At 43.9% G+C, this 18,913-nt stretch overlaps 1 protein-coding gene across 3 annotated transcripts in view; it reads left to right on the top strand.

Moving 5' to 3' along the window:
* The window catches only part of BEND2 (BEN domain containing 2), a 216,909-nt gene that overhangs the window by 161,437 nt on the left and 36,559 nt on the right, over positions 1–18,913 (top strand). For all 3 annotated transcript variants that reach the window (XM_086949801.1, XM_086949802.1, XM_086949800.1), the window contains one exon: positions 3,308–3,524. In XM_086949801.1, coding sequence (XP_086805927.1) covers positions 3,308–3,524 — 217 coding nt within the window. The remainder of the gene's footprint in view (positions 1–3,307; positions 3,525–18,913) is intronic.

Raw genomic sequence — 18,913 nt, 5'->3', positions numbered from 1 at the left:
TGTGTTGGTTTCGAAATAGGTTGGTTGCTGGTTTTTAGAGGAGCTGGTAATTCTATTGTTGTTTTCTTTGCACCAGAAGATGATGGTACATTTAGTTTATTTACCCTTTATTAAGAAGATATAATTCTTTACCTTCTGTAGGAGGTGATTAGGCCCATGAACAATGCAAAATAGGGGGTTTCATTGTCAAACCATATAAATCATTGCTTTTACTATCCATTGTCAATCTAGCCTTCATGAAACTAAAGCATCAAGGACTTACATATTTGAGAAAGCATCAAGAACGTATTCCAAGAAGTATAGATTTTGTTCCAAATGTACACCTTCTTCATCCTAAAACTTAACCAGGAATGTCACAAGCCACTTTCAACTAGGTGTTTCCATCATTTACCATGCTAAACTGTTAGGATGGTGTGGTGGGAGATGACTCTTCCATCTTTGCATCTTTATATACCAGATAACTGGGTTGTAGATGTCATCAAAGAAGGATAGTCTCTCATGTTATCCAAAGAAGAAACTCCATTGAAAAGCTTGGGGCGCCCGACGCTGAATTAGCACCCTGCACCCAGCCGCTCCGCTGCCGCAGGTGGTGTATGTTTGGTGGTGCTTTGTGAGCCTTCTGTGCTGGTCCTAACCCCCTACGCTTGGCGTCTGCAAATGATCTATTTACCTGCAAGCTGTGTGGCTCCAGGCACCCCCTGCCTCCATTGAAACACATAGGGCTGAATTCTGAATTTGACCTCTGCACCCAGCAGTCCCTCTCCCGCTGGTGGTGCAGTTTTGGTACTCACCTGACCCTTGCCCCGTGCTGCCTTTTGGTCCCGAAGACTGGAACTGTAAGTGTGATATTTACCTATTTAACCGCAATATTGTTTTCCCCATAAGATAACATTAGACTGTGCAGAAATCGTTCCAAGTGTCGATTTCTGAAAGTGAGAAGTATTTATATTTAAAAACATACTTACCTTCATGCGAAGATATTGGTCTTAAAATAAAATACAAATAAAGCTTATTTTTCTAAAATTGGTGTGGATCTCCTTATTGAGTCGAATATCCATTATTGGTCAATGTTGTGCAATAAATGTCTTACACTCCTCTGTTTTAGGCCAAAGGCTGTACGCTCACTCTACCACTAAGAGAGCACTTTGGGTTTTACATTGAGCCCTGTACACTTTTGGGGAACCCCTGGACTCTGTGAACGGTAGAACCACCTAGTAGTAATACCATATACAGAGCCAACATTCTACAGAATGTTGAATAAAGTTGAGAATACAATAACTGTAACAGTATGTGGTGGTACAATTGAAATTAAGTAATATGTCATAGAACATACAATGTATTGCAAGTTAATGCACTGAAAGACTGGCAGATTAAAATGTCCACACCCAACAGTCTGAATCTAAAGAGGGTTGAGAGAAGCAAAGTCCTCCAAATGTTTGGTCTGCATGTCGTATTAAAAACCTTGTAGAAGGTTACACCCAGCTCCTTTACGCCAGACACTGTATTGAGCTGGGCAAGCCTAATGCATTTCAGAGTAGTCATGTTATGTAGCCTAACTTGCCCAAAAGGCACTCAAGTGAAGGACGAAACCTAGAAACCATTGCCAACCCCCCCCCAGGGAATATAGGTCAGCACATTTGAACAGCTGCTTATGTTATGTCTCAGTCCCGAAACATATTGTGAAAATGAGCGGTGTCTCCCTGATGGCAGAGGGAGAAACATACAGTTTTTAAAGGTGATCCCTATGTCCAGCAGGTGCTAAAGGGTGGCTTACCCACAGGTACCCTCTCTGAACGCACTGTGTACGAGACAATAAAATAAATCGTAGCCATTTTTGCTAGTTCTGAAAAAAAATGCTTCCCTCTCCTTCTCTCCATGATTATTTGTCCCTGCATGATTTGAAATTATTAAATCCAATGTGTGTTTTTATTTTAAATGGCCTAAGCAAGCTAACTTCATATTGTACTGAGGGGGGTTTGTTTAGAGTTTCCTTCCTAAGATAACACATCACATTTTTTCCTCAGATTGGTCACTAGATTTTACTGTACTCAATAGATCGTAAGTGTTTTTGCCACTTATGCATTTCAAAGGCTAACATGAGAATTCAGTATTTGGAAATTGGAGGATGGATGAGGTCGAGAATTGTTTCCTGACTGTGTGAAACTTTCTCTTAGGGACAGCGATTATTGGCCGAATAAGGCATTTTCCCTGATCAATACACTCTCATGAAGGCTGTGGAGGGTGTAGTAGCAAGTTGTGGCTTTAAAACATTTTAATGGGAAAGTTGGAGCTTTTCAGTATTTTGTTTAATTTCTGAAAGGTGAAGCATTATGCTAGACTAGCATATTGCTGTCCTTTTTGCTTTTAATACTTGTTCTATTTTTGTTGGCACATACCAATGCGATATTTGAAGTCCATCCAACATTTTTTTGCATGTACTTGAACTGCTCCCACACTTCAAGTTAAGGATATCGTAGTCTCCATTTCATACTCCTTCACATTTATATAGCGTTTTAAGATTTGCACTTTTATATGTTGCTTATTTTATGTATATATTCTTTATGAATTTCCCATTTGTTTTTTAATTTTCTAACCAGCCACAGACGCTCGGAGAAGGCGTTTTGGGCCCCTAAGGGTTCTTGTATCTGCTGGACTAGATTAAAGTCCAGCCCTTACTTTCAAATTGATTGGATTTGATAAGGGAAAAGCTTTTGGAACATATCTTCAAAGTTTGGTGCCCATCTATTGGAGGGAAAACCATTCCAGAGCTCAGCCCACAATTTCAGAGGACCTTTCTTTTAAGTTTTGAGTCAATAACAGATAATAATTTGTCTAAGCTGTACATCGGCATTTATTGCAAAATAATTATTCTTGTAGAACTCCAGAATTATCTCAGTGGCCCTTGCTGCCAATACCTTTATTAAAATAACACTCAAAGGAATGCAATGGTACTTACCACAAAGCAAGGTTATCAGACACCCGCCAATAACTTTCCATCTGTCTCTGATGATTTTACTAGGTATGTTCTTAGATGGTCTATCATGTCAGCTGTAGAAAGGAAAGCTTATGCATCATGCATATATCTATGTACGGATGATGATGTTGAGGAGCACCCAGGGCTGCAGTTTCAATTTTGAATATAAAACCTTTAAATAATTAAATATGGTTTGTAATTAAATATGTTTTTAAGGTTGTTTAGATATTCTGAATATGGTACTCCATTATCAAGCGTAATGGACCGGGGAATACCCTGGTGCTTCTGTGATACTCTTAAAGATAAGTACTTGACAATGTTTTCTACTTGTAGGGCTTTAGCGAAGGGACGAAAAACAGTGCGGATGAGCCTCAACCTTCAATTTGTGTGGACTCAGACAACTATGAAGATGACGATGACGTTTCCCCAGTCTCACAGACTGCAGCAAGCTCCTCAGAAGTAAGACCTCCCAACCCACCACTAAATAATGTGGCACAAGAAGGAGTTCCAAATGCATCACCAAGTAAACCTCAGTCTGCAGAACCAATGGGTATGTCAGCAGCTGATCAAATAGTAGTAGCAAATGTAGTATTTTTAATGATTATTTTGTAATTACCCTGAAGGCAAACGTATAACTTTCCGAAGCAAACAAAGTTTGTTAGCATTAATATCACTTTGTGAATTGTGCTTAAGACTTTGATGTAAGTTGCATGCTACATGGATTGTCTCTTGTATAATAGATGTTTTTAGTTACCCTTATACTAACACACAAAAGTGGTGTTGCAGGAACAATAAAGTGTTAAATAGGTTTTGAGGGCCCAAATGTAGAAAAGGGTTAAAAGTTGATTGAGAGATCATTTCAAATCATAGATTCTAAAATCCTAAGCACCAGAAGTACAAGTACACAATTGCTTCTACCTATGCAAAGTGTAGGAGGCAACTTTAGGCATTATAAGATTAGTGCAAAGACTCCCATGGCAGTCTGATTCCTTCTACTAGACTCTAGCCGTCAAAAAGGAGTGCATTTGCCCTATTCAGAGTTTATAGCCAGATATACTCTCTAAATAGGGCAGACGGGACATTTGACAATTTTTTGGCCGATGTCCAGAGTCCACTACACTCTAAAATCACTCTGTCTCCAGAAGCTCCTCTAGCAGGCTGGTTATGCTTCACTATGCTAGTGCAGGGATCTCCTTACTTCACTGGTCTCCTTGCCAATTAACAAACACGCCCTAATATAATCTTCTAAGATGTCCGATATTCAACACATAAATGATGAAATGTGCATTCAGGAAAGCTTGTGCCCTTCTTCCCCCAAAGTTGAATCAGGTTAGCCAGTCCAGGCTCCCAGCCCTCAAGCAGCCTCGTTGCCATCTCTTGATGTCTTCCACAAATGCCAGCTTATTATGAACAGATCACGGGATTCAACTAGAACACACCTGTAAGAAACCTCCATGGTATATTCTGTAGTTACATACAGGTGTCAACACAGGCACACACCTCCTTGTCCACAGCCTCCACTTCTTGATTCAGTGGGGGGCCTCATTCTGTTATTGTCCGTTCACAACTTCCCAACACCGGTGTATAGCCTCAGATTTACCGGAGCTTCTTGTAGATATCATGAAGATAATCAGATAGGACTTAAATGAAACAATGGATTTTGCTGGCAACCAGCCTAAAGGTCTTGAGACCTGAAGTGTAGAAATCTACTCCCTGAAACCAAATAGCAAATGCACTCCAGCCTTTTGAACACCTTTTAAACAACACTCATACACAGCATCTCCATTGCCTTCTTTGAATATTACAAAGGATTTCACCACCACCAAAAATCCAGATACTCACTCTCTCACCAGAAGGATTTGCAAGAATTACCTTGATCAAGCTTGCAAACTGAAATTCCTATGCTGATGCTCTGTTCCATGAATGTGAAGAACTATGTTCACATTTGGTGCACGTAATGAGAGTTCAGAGGTTCAGAATATTCAAATGTTTCAGTTATTTTATTGGTGACCACACACATTCGGTAATCATTTTCACAACCTTAAATGATATTTGCAGATATACCCCAGTCAACTCAAAACATAAAACCAAGATCACCAGTGGTGTGCCATGATTAAAGCATGCATAGCAATGATTCTGTGAACATTATAATAGGACAGACCTCTTTTGGCAGTGTGCATAGGGCCTGCACCAGAATTAGTAGGTGGGCAACAAAGGTTGAGGTGTGGTGCAGCGGCCAGGGCGGCTGACTCCGGAACACAGGAGCTCACAGTTCGGGAGCCAGCGGCAGGTTAGCCCAGCACCTTATGACTGGGCAATAGCTCGCTTAATCTTCCTGGTGGCCCCCAGCGCCGGGACCCCTCTCTGGTGGTAGCTGTGCACTTTACAAATGCTGGTATTTCATATTTCATTTACTCTAGCACTGAAATTTCAGTCAAAGCCCCACTGGGTTTGGCTGGTGCCAGGAAAGAGCATTTAGCATCCTGTCAATTGCTCTTCTTCTAATCTAGTTGTCTGTGTCTAACCAGTAGCCAGGGTGACTTGAGAAATGAGTTGGCTACCAGCAACCCCTCCTTTTTGTTCCTCTTTGGTTTTATGTCCGGATATCATTGAAAAAAATATCATCTGACACATATTTTGTGTCCTAAATGTCATTTGCTGAAATATTTTTCTGTTGGGTGTAGATTTACTGTTAACTCCAAAGGAAAATATTTTTGTAAACAAATTTAGAACAGTATTTTTGTTAGACCGTATTTAGTCCTCGATCAGGTGCTATGCCCCCTCTCAGCTGTGCCCAGTGTCCCTTTTGGCTGCATGCGAGGTCTGATAGTCGACACAGTGTCGAGATGGCAGGCTTCTGCCAAACAGGTATTTTCTCTGGCCGGCCCTAACATCTCTTCAGTAGCGTACTTTGATTCCTAATTTCACTCTGCCATGCTCAAATTCCTCTCACTGTCACCACTCCCAGCTCTTCCATTTTAACTCCTTCTCTCCCTTCCTACTCCTCATCCATCACCTTACCTGCTTCCTTCCTACCGTCTAGTCAGACGGCTATGCTCAACTGCCAGTGTGGCACTATTGCTCCGACCCCGGAGATACTGAAGCATGGGCCTCTAATATGACCTATGTATCTACAATGAATATCATACTGAGTGTGCTAACATCAAACAAGATTACATTAGTGGCCACCCCATGCAACATTACCAGTACCGGTCACCTCAGTGCATCAGCCATGGTTGCCAGCAGTAATTTGAAAAAGGTGTTATCAATTTGGAATGGCATCTGTAACTGTTTAATACATGATAGCCAAAGCTGCAATGCCCTTGGCATGAAAGTAATACCATTAGTAATACTTTAGCCCGTTGCCTTATGATTTATCACTCAAATATCACCTTTAAATATGTTTTTGAAATCCAACCATTTTTCTTCAAAACGTACGAGTTCTTGAAAATACACACATTTTCATCTCAAATGCACGCTTTTCAATTTTGGGATTCATATGTGAATTTGACCCTGTAAAAGTGTCTAATGTAGTAGACGAGTTGCACACAGGAGAGATACTTCCAGGTAGTTGGAGAGCTACCAGTAGCTCATGAACTACTCCTTGGAGAAACCTGTACTAGAATGTTGCTGCTGAAAACAACTTCATACACAGGGTTTCTTCCTGATTTCCAACTTGGTTGTCCTCACCTTTTATCGCTCCTGGTTTCCCTTTCCCGACTTTCCTGCCACCCCCAATTTTTAAGGTAACCTCAGAATTGTGTAGCGTGCTCTTCAATAATCAACTTTGAGTAACTATTGTGTTATGCTAATTGGTATTATGTATTTTGAACGCTGGCCACGTACTCTGTTCCTCCAGTGTTTCATTTTCAAACTCAGATCAAGGAAGTAGGTGCTATTACTTTCATATATTCCAGTGTTTTTTGTACCAACATAGGGCAGCCCTTTTGCAAGGCACTAAACTTGACTTCCACGTACAAACAGATTTTTCAACGTATTTAATGTATTTTGTAAGATATTATGTCAACTCATAATTCTACGTCTCCAGAAACACAGATTGGTTGTGGACCAGGTGTTTTATCTGTACGGAACACACACTGTGACCCGTGGTAAGCTTTTTCGGATGGGTGAAAAAATGGTGGAAGTATGTACAATGTTTAAGTGAAAGCAAGCCGGAAAGCTCCCAATACACAAAAGGCAATTATTTCCAGGCCTTTTGCAGTAATTTGGCGCCTCCACTTGTTGGTGCCGTAAGGCTGCAGCCTACTTTGCCTTATGGAAATCCCAGCTCTGGACAAATCAAACACTGATCCTGTTGTCTTAGGCTTGTGTTTCCTGAACTACATGCATTCATGACAAAAAAAGAACAGGAGTAGCTTCGGCTGCCGACTACTTCGTACAAGTATGTGTCCCACAACTAAGCTGTGCTACTTTTGGATCTCTTTCAAAAGACGGTTGCGCTTGTGCTCAAAACTGTTTCAAGGAAAGCTGCCTGAGAAAGGCTCCTGTGGGTTCGTAGTTGCACCGTTGTAGAAACACATTTTTTCTGCAGTGAAGCGACACTATGTTATCCCTTCTATTTCTAGGGACAGTTAATCAACTAAACAAAAACAAAGAAAAGAACCTAAAAATAGAAGACCATGGGGTAAGATTCCAGCATTATATTTGTAGAAAGGTCCACCTATGTATGTTTTCATAAAATCTATACCGTGGTCTCATAAAGACAATGATCCTAAACTCTTTGATGCACACTTAAAGGTGAGTTCTGTCACTCTGTTATCTGCATCCTGGAATGCGTAGTTGAGGAAAGTTGAATTTTGAAGATCAAAAAAGAAAAGCCAAAAACTAGAGTAAAATCAGCTGGACAGCACAAAGTTTGGGGCCATTAAGTGCAGAGAAAAAGTTTTCTTTGTCTAGAAGGCATTCTAGTATGTCTTGTTTGATGTCTGCTGAGGTTTTGAGCTCTATTGCGACAACATTCCCTGGATGGCCCCTTTAACAGCACAAATGGAAAGACAGCAAAACAACACCAGTATAATGGCAAAAGATTGGCACAGTGTTGTCCTTGCATGCAGTTTGTGACGATGACTCATGTTTGTAGGTTTGAAGTATTATGAGTTTGCAGCATTCATGGTAAAGGTATTGTATGCCAACTTACTTTTGTGTTGGCCTTCTTCAGTACTGGGCTTCTTTTTCCTAGGAACCTTCATACTTTGGCTTGTGACATTGTCAATCGCATCTCAGGTCAGACGACAATAGTATTTTTGTCACCGTTTTTTTATTGGCTGTGCTCATATGTCCTTCTGCCTCCACTGGGGCGCACATGGTACTATTTTATAGAATCAGAGCAGTCCAGCCTGTACTGGAGAGCAAGTGCTGACGAGCATGTGAGTTTGACAGACAAGCATTGACAAAGAATTTTGAATCCTAAAGTATTTTGAATCCTAAAGTATTATATAAAACCTGTGATGCAAAGGGGAGAGAAGTTGGCCTAACGGCTGGGACGGTCCACCTTGAATCTTGGGAACTGGGTTCGAGTCTCAGCAACGATGCTGAACATCCTGTGATTCTGGACAAATCACTTAATCTCACCGTGCCTAACAAAATATGAATATATCCTCATGTAACGCAACTGGTGATATGTAAAGGGCTCTGTTACCCGATACCTTCGGGTCAAGTTCGCGCTATATACATCTCCATAATTTTTTTTTATTAATTGAAAACAAAAAAATCCCAAAATTTTTTCTCATTATGATGCATTGATAAGGCAAATCATGAAATGTGCCTTGATTCAGTGTGCTTTTGAGATGTAAAATAGTCCCCCAAGCATTTCAGTGCAAACACCAAACAATCAATTACACTACGTGAGAGAGGAATACTCCTCTGTGCAGAGCCAAAGTCCACTCAGTATGTTTGAAAAAAATGTCAACAATAGGTCAATCTTGACCTAATTCAAAATGAGTGCTACAGTAGAAAAAAAAGGAACCCTTTCCAAGACTTACAGATGATTTTTTTTGTAGAGGACCTATTGTGAACAATACGGATGCGCAGGGTAGGCTTTGGTCAGGATTTGATGGAAAGATGTGTATTCTTCTACTGCTTAAATTCTACACTCTGTTTTCTTGCTCTCTGCTCCCTATGTGCTGCTTTCCTCGTCACACCAACGCCCACCCATGAACTTTCAGTGTTGGTGTTCATCCCTCCACCAAAGCTCGTCTGTTGCTTACCCCCGCCCTTTCTGCCCGCCCACCCCTGTCACACTCAACTTGCTTTTTTCTTTGTACATTTCAACCCAACCTCTACGCTCAGGTCCATTTCTATCCACCCTTTAATATATTAAAGCAAAGATGAAATGGCTGACAAAGCATGATGCACACGCCATTGGAAGTTCTGAAAGAAATTAGTACCACTAAATTTTAATCAGTGTTGGAGAGGGTTTTCCAATGCAGTAGACTAGATCAAAGCCTTTTGTTACATTCGTATAAAATGAATAATTCAAATTTGTTTGGGAGAAGAAATAAAAACGTGTTTACAAGATGATGAGCTGGATTGTTGGATTAAGAATATGATTTATTCTTTGTTTTAGGATTGTTAGCCATGAGCTTATGTTAAAACATGTATAAAAGTATATGCATTTTGAAATCAGATCTAAACGCGTTGACTGAAGATATGCAAAACATGTTCATACATTATGTGTCAAAAGAATACGCCCATTTTAATTATCTTTGGTTATGTTTCACTGGTGCATTGTTGTCACTGACAAAACTGACACAGCATACCATGGTCTAGGTTTAGCTGGTGAGTGCTTAATTTGTGAACACCAACAATATCCTTATTTGCACACCTTGGTTTACCAATACCAAGGCTACCTTGTCTTGATTCCATCTAACGCATCTTGCTTCCACCATCCTAATCTTCTAGTTTCTCTATCTCACTGTTAACATTTCTTTTTAATTCCTAGTTTCTCACTTTGTCATTGTTTCTGTATCTTTCTCTTCCTGGTTCTTTCCTATTCTTTCTTTCTTTGGGTCAAAGTCTCATGATGAAGAACGTCCCAGTCCACAAAATTGAGTCTCTGTGCCCGTGCTCAGCACCACGGGCACACGTTAAGCATAGTAGTTAGGCCAGAGGAAGCAAATAAATGATGAAAACCAAGAGAGATAGGGTAACTAATCAAACTACAGTGTAAGTGTGCACATGACAATACAGTTACTAAGTTTTACCTGCTCGAACTTTCCTGAAAGGAAAGACCTTACCCTGTCTCACGCCTTCCCCCAAATGCTATTTAAATGCACCAACCAATCTAACAGGGTGCCTTGTCCTCTACATCAAACTTCCAAAAGAGCCAATTACACGCAAGTAGAGGTTTTACCTCTGCCTTATGCCCATACTGTGCAGTTGAAGGAACAGAGCACTTACTCCAATTTCTACCTGATAAGCACAAGTCCAAAGCGCAAGACCCAGTGCAGGAGGGACAGCTCATTTCAAATAATTCAATATGGTGCGCCCTAGATGCTGCAGACACTGCTGCCCGAGCTGTAAACACCAGCGTCCTTTTAACAAGGTATGCCTGGCTACGTATTTCAGGATTCAAACAGGATTCAAACAAGAGGTTCACACTTCTATCCTGAACACACCATTCGATAAAGAACACCTCTTTGGCCCTGCAGTAGATTCCTTACTAGAGAAAATGAAGGAGGCAGAAGTGGCCAAATCCATGGGAGCCCTTCAATTAACACCAGAACGTGGTTCCTTTTGGCACTCCTTCTACCGCGGAGGACCTAAAAATACCTCCTCAGACACTACCGCCAGCACGTATAAAGGCAACAATGAAGCCTCTGCCTCTAAGGGTTACTTCAGAGGGGGTTACAGAGGCAATATTGGCAAAGGTAGAGGTAGAGGCTCACATACACTGGTTAAAACAGAAGCACACAACGATTGACCAAGGTTAAGCACTTCAATCCCAGTTACTTTTTAGAGTGAGTGTTTTGTGCATCAACTTCCAGCACTTGCCTTCGTTGAGTGCCACTGTCACAAAAAGATTCTTTGGAAAGGAAGGTGCACCAAGACATTATTCAAAAAGACAAAAATACCAAGAAAACATTCACAAAGACTCATTTTTTCTGATATTTTGGTAAATTGATGTATAACCAACTTGAGGGTTACACACAAGTCACTCCGAACACAAGAAAGAGATGACGCATAACTTGGGTATACCTATATCAAGTCGCTAGAGAACCCTTATAACATATATCAGCAATAGTATACACTTAGACAGTATGAGGAGTACAATGAAATCGCAAACATAAACATACACAAGATTTATAAATGGCCTGTAAGTAAACTAAAACTGTAGTCCTGAAGAATGAGAGTGTTAGGGTGGGAATGGAAAATGAGCAGAGTATATGAGTAGAAATTGGAACATTCAAGAAGCATAGCGAGGAAAGGTAAGAAGTAAAATATAAATGAAAGAAATACTCCTGGAGAATGATAATCCAGAGGTATCTCACCTTAAAATAAGCTGTCGAGTATGGACTATAGAAACCAATAAGGCATATCAACGTAATCCGGGTGCTCAAGTCACATGGAGAGGAAGTAGTAACGGATCCCGACTTGGATTCTATAATAAATGATGTGTCAGTGAGTAAAGGTCATAACATGTGACCAGATCAAATTGCATAGCGCAATAGTATATAGGGTAATCTGTATGGAGGTTAAACTCAACCCAAAATAACATTCTATAAATGAATTAAAATGGTCCCAAGTAATTAGACCTAGACCAAAGTTGGATGGGCTTAGCAAAAACGCAAGCGTGAACCTATTTTCAAAAATGCCTGATCATATGAAGAAGCATGTACACACTAGCCCCATAAGAGTACGCAATAGTATGTAGGATAATCAGTATGGTGTTCCCACTCAATCCAAGACAACATTCGGTAAATTACTTAAAAGGGTCCCTACTCATTAGACCTAGATCGAAGTAGGATGGGCTAAGCAAATGCGCAAGCATAAATATATGCATAAATGCCTGATCATATTCGAAGGCATATACATACTTGTCCCATAAGAGTCCGTCCATGTCATCTCACCGTAATGATCTGAAGAGTGTTCATATACAATCCATCGCTGGGTAGAGAAAAAATATGTGTAGTCCCGGAATTACACTCTCAGTTGGGGGGAAGATGAATCCGATCCCAGCTTTAGAATTTTGATTGGAAAAGGTCAAATACTGGTGGTTGTAATAGCCATACTATGTACTTCTCTAGAACCAGAACTAAAATCAGAAATAAATTGATGCCCATACGTAAATAAGAGAGTAAAGGAAAACAAGTCCTGTGCGTAAAAAGGCTACAATATAAGCTATCCATTCTGTGCATAAAATCCGAAAGGGTGGATGAGACCCCAGACAGGACATGTCCCAAAATAAGGAGTCACAAAAGGTATCATTAGTGGAAGTACTAAAGTGCCACATATTAACGGCGTTTAGAAAGGGTAATCGCCGCTTTGTGAAAGCCTTGGATAGTAAGGTATAATAGGATATATGTAAAAATGCATAATGGACCTAGAGAAAAATGGCCCAACGTTAAAATGACCCCTCATGGGGTTATAACCTATAACGAAACCAAAGTCACACGACAGATGGCCTCAAGGTTAGAATGACCCTTCGTGAAGTAATAGACTGAAATTGGAACCAAAGTCAAAGGTATATATGGACAAAAAGGACCATATTGTGTAAGGCTAATTCTGTAGTAGGGGATCTCTGTGTATAGTCATAATCTGTGAATAGTCCCGCCCATGTGCGGGGACCCCGGAGCAATCAAAATAGTCTCTTAAGTCGTCTTCTTCTGCAGTCCTGTTTAGGCACTTAAGAGAAAATGAAAGACAAATAATGCAGCCTAACATTAACAAGGCTACATCGGCCAATCACTTCATCCTGAAGTGAAGAGGATAGCCAAATACTATTACATTTTTACACATTTTACAGAGTTTCACCACACATAGAGAAACTCCCCTTCACAAAAATCCTTTGTATGATAGAGAGGAAGGGTTGGACAGACGAGCCTCATAGGCTGCCATTATGTGTCTGGAAAAGGGATACAGTGCCTTTAAGGAACCCTCCAGAGACCCTCGGTATCCCATGATGCACAGCCAAAGGCAAGTTACTTTCAGTTCTTTTTTCCGGCTCCTGCTAGCAGGACCCTGGAGCATTGATCTCTCCCTTTTTGGGAATATCTCGAATTTTTGGATTTTTTTCATTGAGATTTTTGTTTCACTCGACGTCTGGGGTCTTCCTCTTCCAGTTGCTGTCTTTTTTGACCAGTTTTGCCACCTCTATCTTGTCGAAATGCCAACTTTATTCAACAAGTGTCCTGAGTGTGGTAGGAAGAAGTCTAAGTCAGACCCCCACAGAGTGTGCATACTCTGTCTCCCTTCTACCCATGTACCTAACTCCTGTGAGATTTGCCATTCTTTCTTCAGGAGGACCCTGAGGGACAGGGAGAAAATTTGTCTCCAAGGCCTGGAGCAGAGGAGACATCAAGAAGCAGGTGGGGCCTCTGGGCGTGGAGGGACTCTATCTTCATCCTCTGCCCTTGCATCGGCCCCTGGGGGGGCTCCCCAGTCAAGAACAGACCCGGAAACGGCACCGATCCCAGTCGACGTCAATGGCGTCGGGGTCAAGAGGTATAACTACCATCTGTTCCCCGTCGACCTAGGACTCTGGGTCGAAGCCTCGTCGATGATCAATGTCGAGGGGTAGGACGTCGAGACCTTGGACGAGGTCGACGTCAGGGACATCACCGGCGTCGACACACCATCGTCGTCCTGCTGAGCCGTAGAAGCAGGTGCTCGCCGTCGAGGTGACACCACCGTTCACCTTCAACGTCGATACGAAGATCGACGTCTAGTCGAGAAAGGTCGACGTCGAGGAGAGACAGATTGACATCCGGGAGATCGAAGTCGAGGCGATCGAAGTCGAGCAGATCGACATCAAGGCATAGGACGTCAAGGAAATTGACGCTGAGGAAGGAAAAGTCGACGTCGAAGAGGAGGTCAACACCCTGAACGGTGTCTAGTGCCTCTGTGGTGAGCGTTTCCTCATCTGCGAGTTCCTAGTCGTGGCAGCGCCGGCGCTCTTCTTCAGAAGACTCTTCTTCCAGATCCTCTCAGAGGCCTGCTCGTAAGAAGAGGAGAGTACTTAGGTCTCCGGACTCTGACTACTCATGGACATCCTCGCCCTCAAGGCCTAGGTCGCCTACTCCTCTGCCGCAGCTTCCTCCTCCTCCTCCTCCTCCTCCACCTCCTCCTCCTCCTCCGCCTCCTTCTCCTCCACTGCAGGGGCCTTTGATTCCAGCTCAACCTCTCCCGCAGTAGCCTATGCCGGTAGGTCCAGCGAGACCCAGGAAGCCAAGGTCTAGATCACGAGGGAGGCATCGCTCTCGCAGTGGATGCAGGTCTTCAACCAGGTCACGACATTGTCGGCGTAGAGAGAGGTCGCGTTCCAGGCATACATACACGGACTCGTCCAGTGACAGGAGGTATTCGCCCACTCTATCTTACTCTCCTCCAACGAGGGTGTCGCCGGCGGATGACATTGTGATGTTTCAGGATGTGCTGCTGAGGGGAGCAGCAAAGTTGGGGATAGCACTGACGGTGCCTACCCCTTCCACCTCTGTCATCTTTGAAATGCTACAGCGTAAGCACCTCTCTCGCCCTTTGCTGCCTTTGGTGCCAGGATTGGAGGAACCGGCCATGCAGCTGTTCTTGACTCCCGCCTCGATGAAGTCTGTGCCATCACAACTTCAAAAGAAGTACAGGCCCCTGGATACGGACCCGGCGTTTTTTAAGAACGGATCCTACCCCGGATTCGGTTATTGTCACAGCGACCAACAAGCAGCTTTCTACTGCTCCTTCGGTTACGGTCCCTCCGGACAAGGAGAGCCGTCATATGGATTCGGCAGGGAGAAAGGTCTGCAGTACGGCAGCCACGTCTATGAAAGCGGCGAGTTCAACAGCGCTTTTAGGTCGGTATGATCGTTCATTGTGGGAGTCCCTGCAACAATTCATTGAGCTTCTACCGAGGGACAGAAGGGAAGATTTCCAGGAAATCCTGAATGAGGGCATGATGGTCTCCAACCAGGTCATCAGCGAGGCGGCGGACGCCCCTCTCCTGGCCGCTCAAGGGTACTGCCATGGAATAAACCTGAGACGCCACTCCTGGTTACGCCTTACCTCGCTTAAACCAGAGGCACAACAGCGTATCACCAACTTGCCCTTTTCGGGTACTACCCTCTTCGGGACTCATGCGGATGAAGAAATGGCCTGCATGAAGGCGGAAGAAGAAATGCTGAAGGCTGTAGTTTTGGAGAAACCAAAGGACCAGCGGAAGTCTTTCTGCCCCTTCCAGAGGCGTTACTCCTCTCAACGTTTTCCAGCAAGGGCCGGATCGCCAGGCTGGCCAGCAACAGCAGCAACAATATCAGAGACAGCCCTTCCAGAGGCGTCAGAGGGGCAGAGGCGGCCAACAACCCTCCTCGGGGAATAAGGGCCCGGCTGGGTTGAAGCCCTGAAGGATTACTTCCCCCTCTTCTCTTACCCGCTCCGGTGGGGGGAAGCATACAGAATTACTTGGCAGAGTGGAAAAAAATTACTCAGGACATGTGGGTGCTGAATATTGTTTTCAATTGATACAGTCTTCGTTTTGTCAGCCCGCCTCCGGCCATTCCACCAGTCCGCTCGCAATACCAGTTGCGCGAGCTCCAAGTGGAGGCCGATACCCTGTTAAGAAAAAGGGCGATAGAAGACGTCCCTCTGTCTCAAAGGGGAAAGGGTCTATACTCAAGGTTCTTTCTGGTGCACAAGAAGGACAAGAACAAGTTCAGGCCCGTTCTGGATTTGCGACAAGCAAACAAATGCATTCGCCGGGATAAGTTTTGCATGCTGTCCTTGCACCAGATTTATTCTCACCCGCATCGAGGAGACTGGCTTTGCGCAATAGATCTGCAGGATGCGTACTTCCATGTACCCATTGCACAGAAACATCAGAAGTTCCTGTGCTTTCTAGTCAGCACCAACCACTATCAGTACACCATACCGTTTTGTCTGAAGTCTGCACCCAGCACTTTTTCGAAATGCATGGCAGTGGTGGCAGCGCACCTGAGAAAGAACAAGGTGTTTGTCTACCCGTACCTGGAAGACTGGTTTATCAAGGCGTCCACCTTCCAGGAAGCGCAATTGCATTTCAACAGGACGGCTGTTCTGTTGAGCCAACTGAGTCTGCACATCAACATGTCCAAGTCTGTTCCGACTCCTGTTCAGTGTCTGCAGTACTTGGGAGCCTCCATCGATACTCTCAGAGCAAGCGTGTATCCTTCGTAGGAGCAACGCTTATCAATCCTTCGGAAGGCTCAGACTCTCATGTCCGTTCCATCAATGACAGTGAGGACGGTGTCTTCCCTCCTGGGGTCGATGGCTTCTTGCATCTTCCTCACACCACATGCACGCCTCCACATGAGACCGCTGCAGGAATGTCTGGAGGATCAATGAGACCAGAAACAAGGGAGCTGGGAGGACAGGATCCGACTGTCTCAACACGCTCAGCAGTCCCTGAAATGGTGGTGTTCAGCAGAGAACCTTCTCAAGGGGATTCCATTCCACAAGCACATTCCAATACAGACCATTGTGACGGATGCGTCTCTCCATGGCTGGGGAGCGCATTCGGACCATCTGCAAATTCAGGGGACTTGGTCCCAGGCGGAATCCAAGTACCATATACATTTTCTGGAACTCCGAGCTGTTCACCTGGCACTGAAGGTCTTTCATCCATCCTTCCAGACCAACTCCCTGCTTGTACAGACGGACAATACAGCCACAATGTATTACCTCAACAAGCAGGGGGGCTCGAGTTCGCGCACTTTGTCTCAGGAAGCGCAGGAGATCTGGCTGCTAGCCAGAGGACTGATGATAACGGCTACCCATCTACCAGGTGTGCAAAATGCTCAGGCGGACTCACTCAGCAGACTCGTTCAAGAGAACCACGAGTGGGTCTTAAACGACGAGGTGCTAGGAAACATCTTCGAAAGAAGGGGCACTCCAGACATAGATCTGTTCGCCACCGCCAAAAACAGCAAATGCAGAGACTTCGCCTCCATGATTTACCACTCGGGGACTCTGGGGAATGCGCTATGGATCAGCTGGTCGAACAGCTTTCTGTACTCTTTTCCACCCATTACCCTGATTCCGGCAGTGCTCATCAAGCTGTCTCAATCCAGAGCGCGAATGATCCTCATTGCTCCGGAGTGGCCTCGACAGTGATGGTTCACAGACCTGCTCCACCGGTCTCTCCAACCCCATCTGCAGCTTCCATGTCGGCGGACCTTCTAACGAAGTTCGGGGGCAGATGGTGCACCCCAACCTCTCATCATTGAGTTTGGCGGCATGCCTCCTGAGATTGTGCATTATGGACACTTGAACTTACCTGACAACTGTATGGAAATACTTAAGGAGGCTAAAAGGCCATCCACCAGGACTTCCAATGCCTACAAGTTGAAAAGGTTCTGCATCTGGTGGTCATCCAAGAACGCTGATCCTACCTCCTGCAAAGAAGATGTCATCCTTCCATACCTCTTGCATTTAGCTCAATCTGGCCTTAATTTCCATTCTATTAAGTTTCACCTCACAGCATTAACTGCGTATAGGAAATGTCCTTCACAAACATCCTTTTTCCAGATACCTGTGATTAAAGATTTTTTGGAGGGTTTGAAGAAGGTGTTTCCCGGGTTAGGCGTCCTTCGCCTTCGTTGGAGCTGAATGTGGTGCTGTCCAGGTTGATGAAGGAGCCTTTTGAGCCTATTCATAAGGCTCTCTACAGCATTTGTCCTGGAAGGAGGCTTTCCTTGTGGCTATAACATCGGCTCGCAGGGTGAGTGAGATTAAGGCTCTGTGTTGTTAAGAGCCCTATACAGTGTTTCATGCTTCCAAAGTTGTTATGAGGACTCACCCTAAATTTCTCCCTAAGGTGATATCTGATTTCCATGTCAACCAGACGATCACGTTACCTATATTTTTTCAACATCCATCCACTCCGGCGGAGAGGTCCCTTCATTCACTTGATGTGAGGCGGGTGTTGAAGTTTTACTTTGATAAGACCAAGGACATTCGCAGGTCAGATCAGTTGTTTGTGACTTACGGTTCAGTCAAGACTGGCCTTGCCACCTCCAAACAGTCCATTTCTAGGTAGATTGTGTCCTGTATACAACTGTTTTACCAGAAGGCTAACAAGACTCTAGGGGGTAAGCCTAGGGCTCATTCCACAAGAGGCAAAGCGGCTTCAGCTGCTTTGCTACGTAACGTTCCCATTGCAGACATCTGTAGGGCGGCTACGTGGACGCCCGTCCACACATTTGCTAGACACTACTGCCTGGATTCTGATAACAGGACAGATGCGCAAGTTGGGCATGTTTCGCTGAGGAATTTATTCGCTCAGTAAGGATTTTTCTTTTAGTTTTCTTCCACCGCTGGATTTGGTTGTTGGGATGGGCTTGCCATTCTTTTAACAGATTATGACTATACACAGAGATCCCCTACTACAGAAGGAGTAGTTTCTTACCTGTAACTCCAGTTCTGTAGTAGGGGTATCTCTGTTATAGTCATAAGCGACCCACCCTCCTCCCCGGTGGAAGTAAACGTTTTTTTCCTGGATGCTACAGGCCTGGCTTTAAGAGACCGTCAAAAAGAACTGGAAGTAACTCACCTTTGGCTGTGCATCATGGGATACCGAGAGTCTCTGGAGGGTTCCTTAAAGGCACGGTATCCCTTTTCCAGAAACATAATGGCAGCTTATGAGGCTTGTCTGTCCAACCCTTCCTCTCTATCATGCAAAGAATTGTTGTGAAGGGGAGTTTCTCTGTATGGTGAAACTCCGTAAAATGTGTAAAGATT

Source organism: Lissotriton vulgaris, unplaced genomic scaffold (assembly GCF_964263255.1).
Source record: "Lissotriton vulgaris unplaced genomic scaffold, aLisVul1.2 SCAFFOLD_370, whole genome shotgun sequence".
NCBI classification, from domain to species: Eukaryota; Metazoa; Chordata; class Amphibia; order Caudata; family Salamandridae; genus Lissotriton; species Lissotriton vulgaris.
The sequence above is the reverse complement of the archived record's forward strand: the minus strand, read 5'-3'. Positions and strand labels throughout refer to the sequence as shown.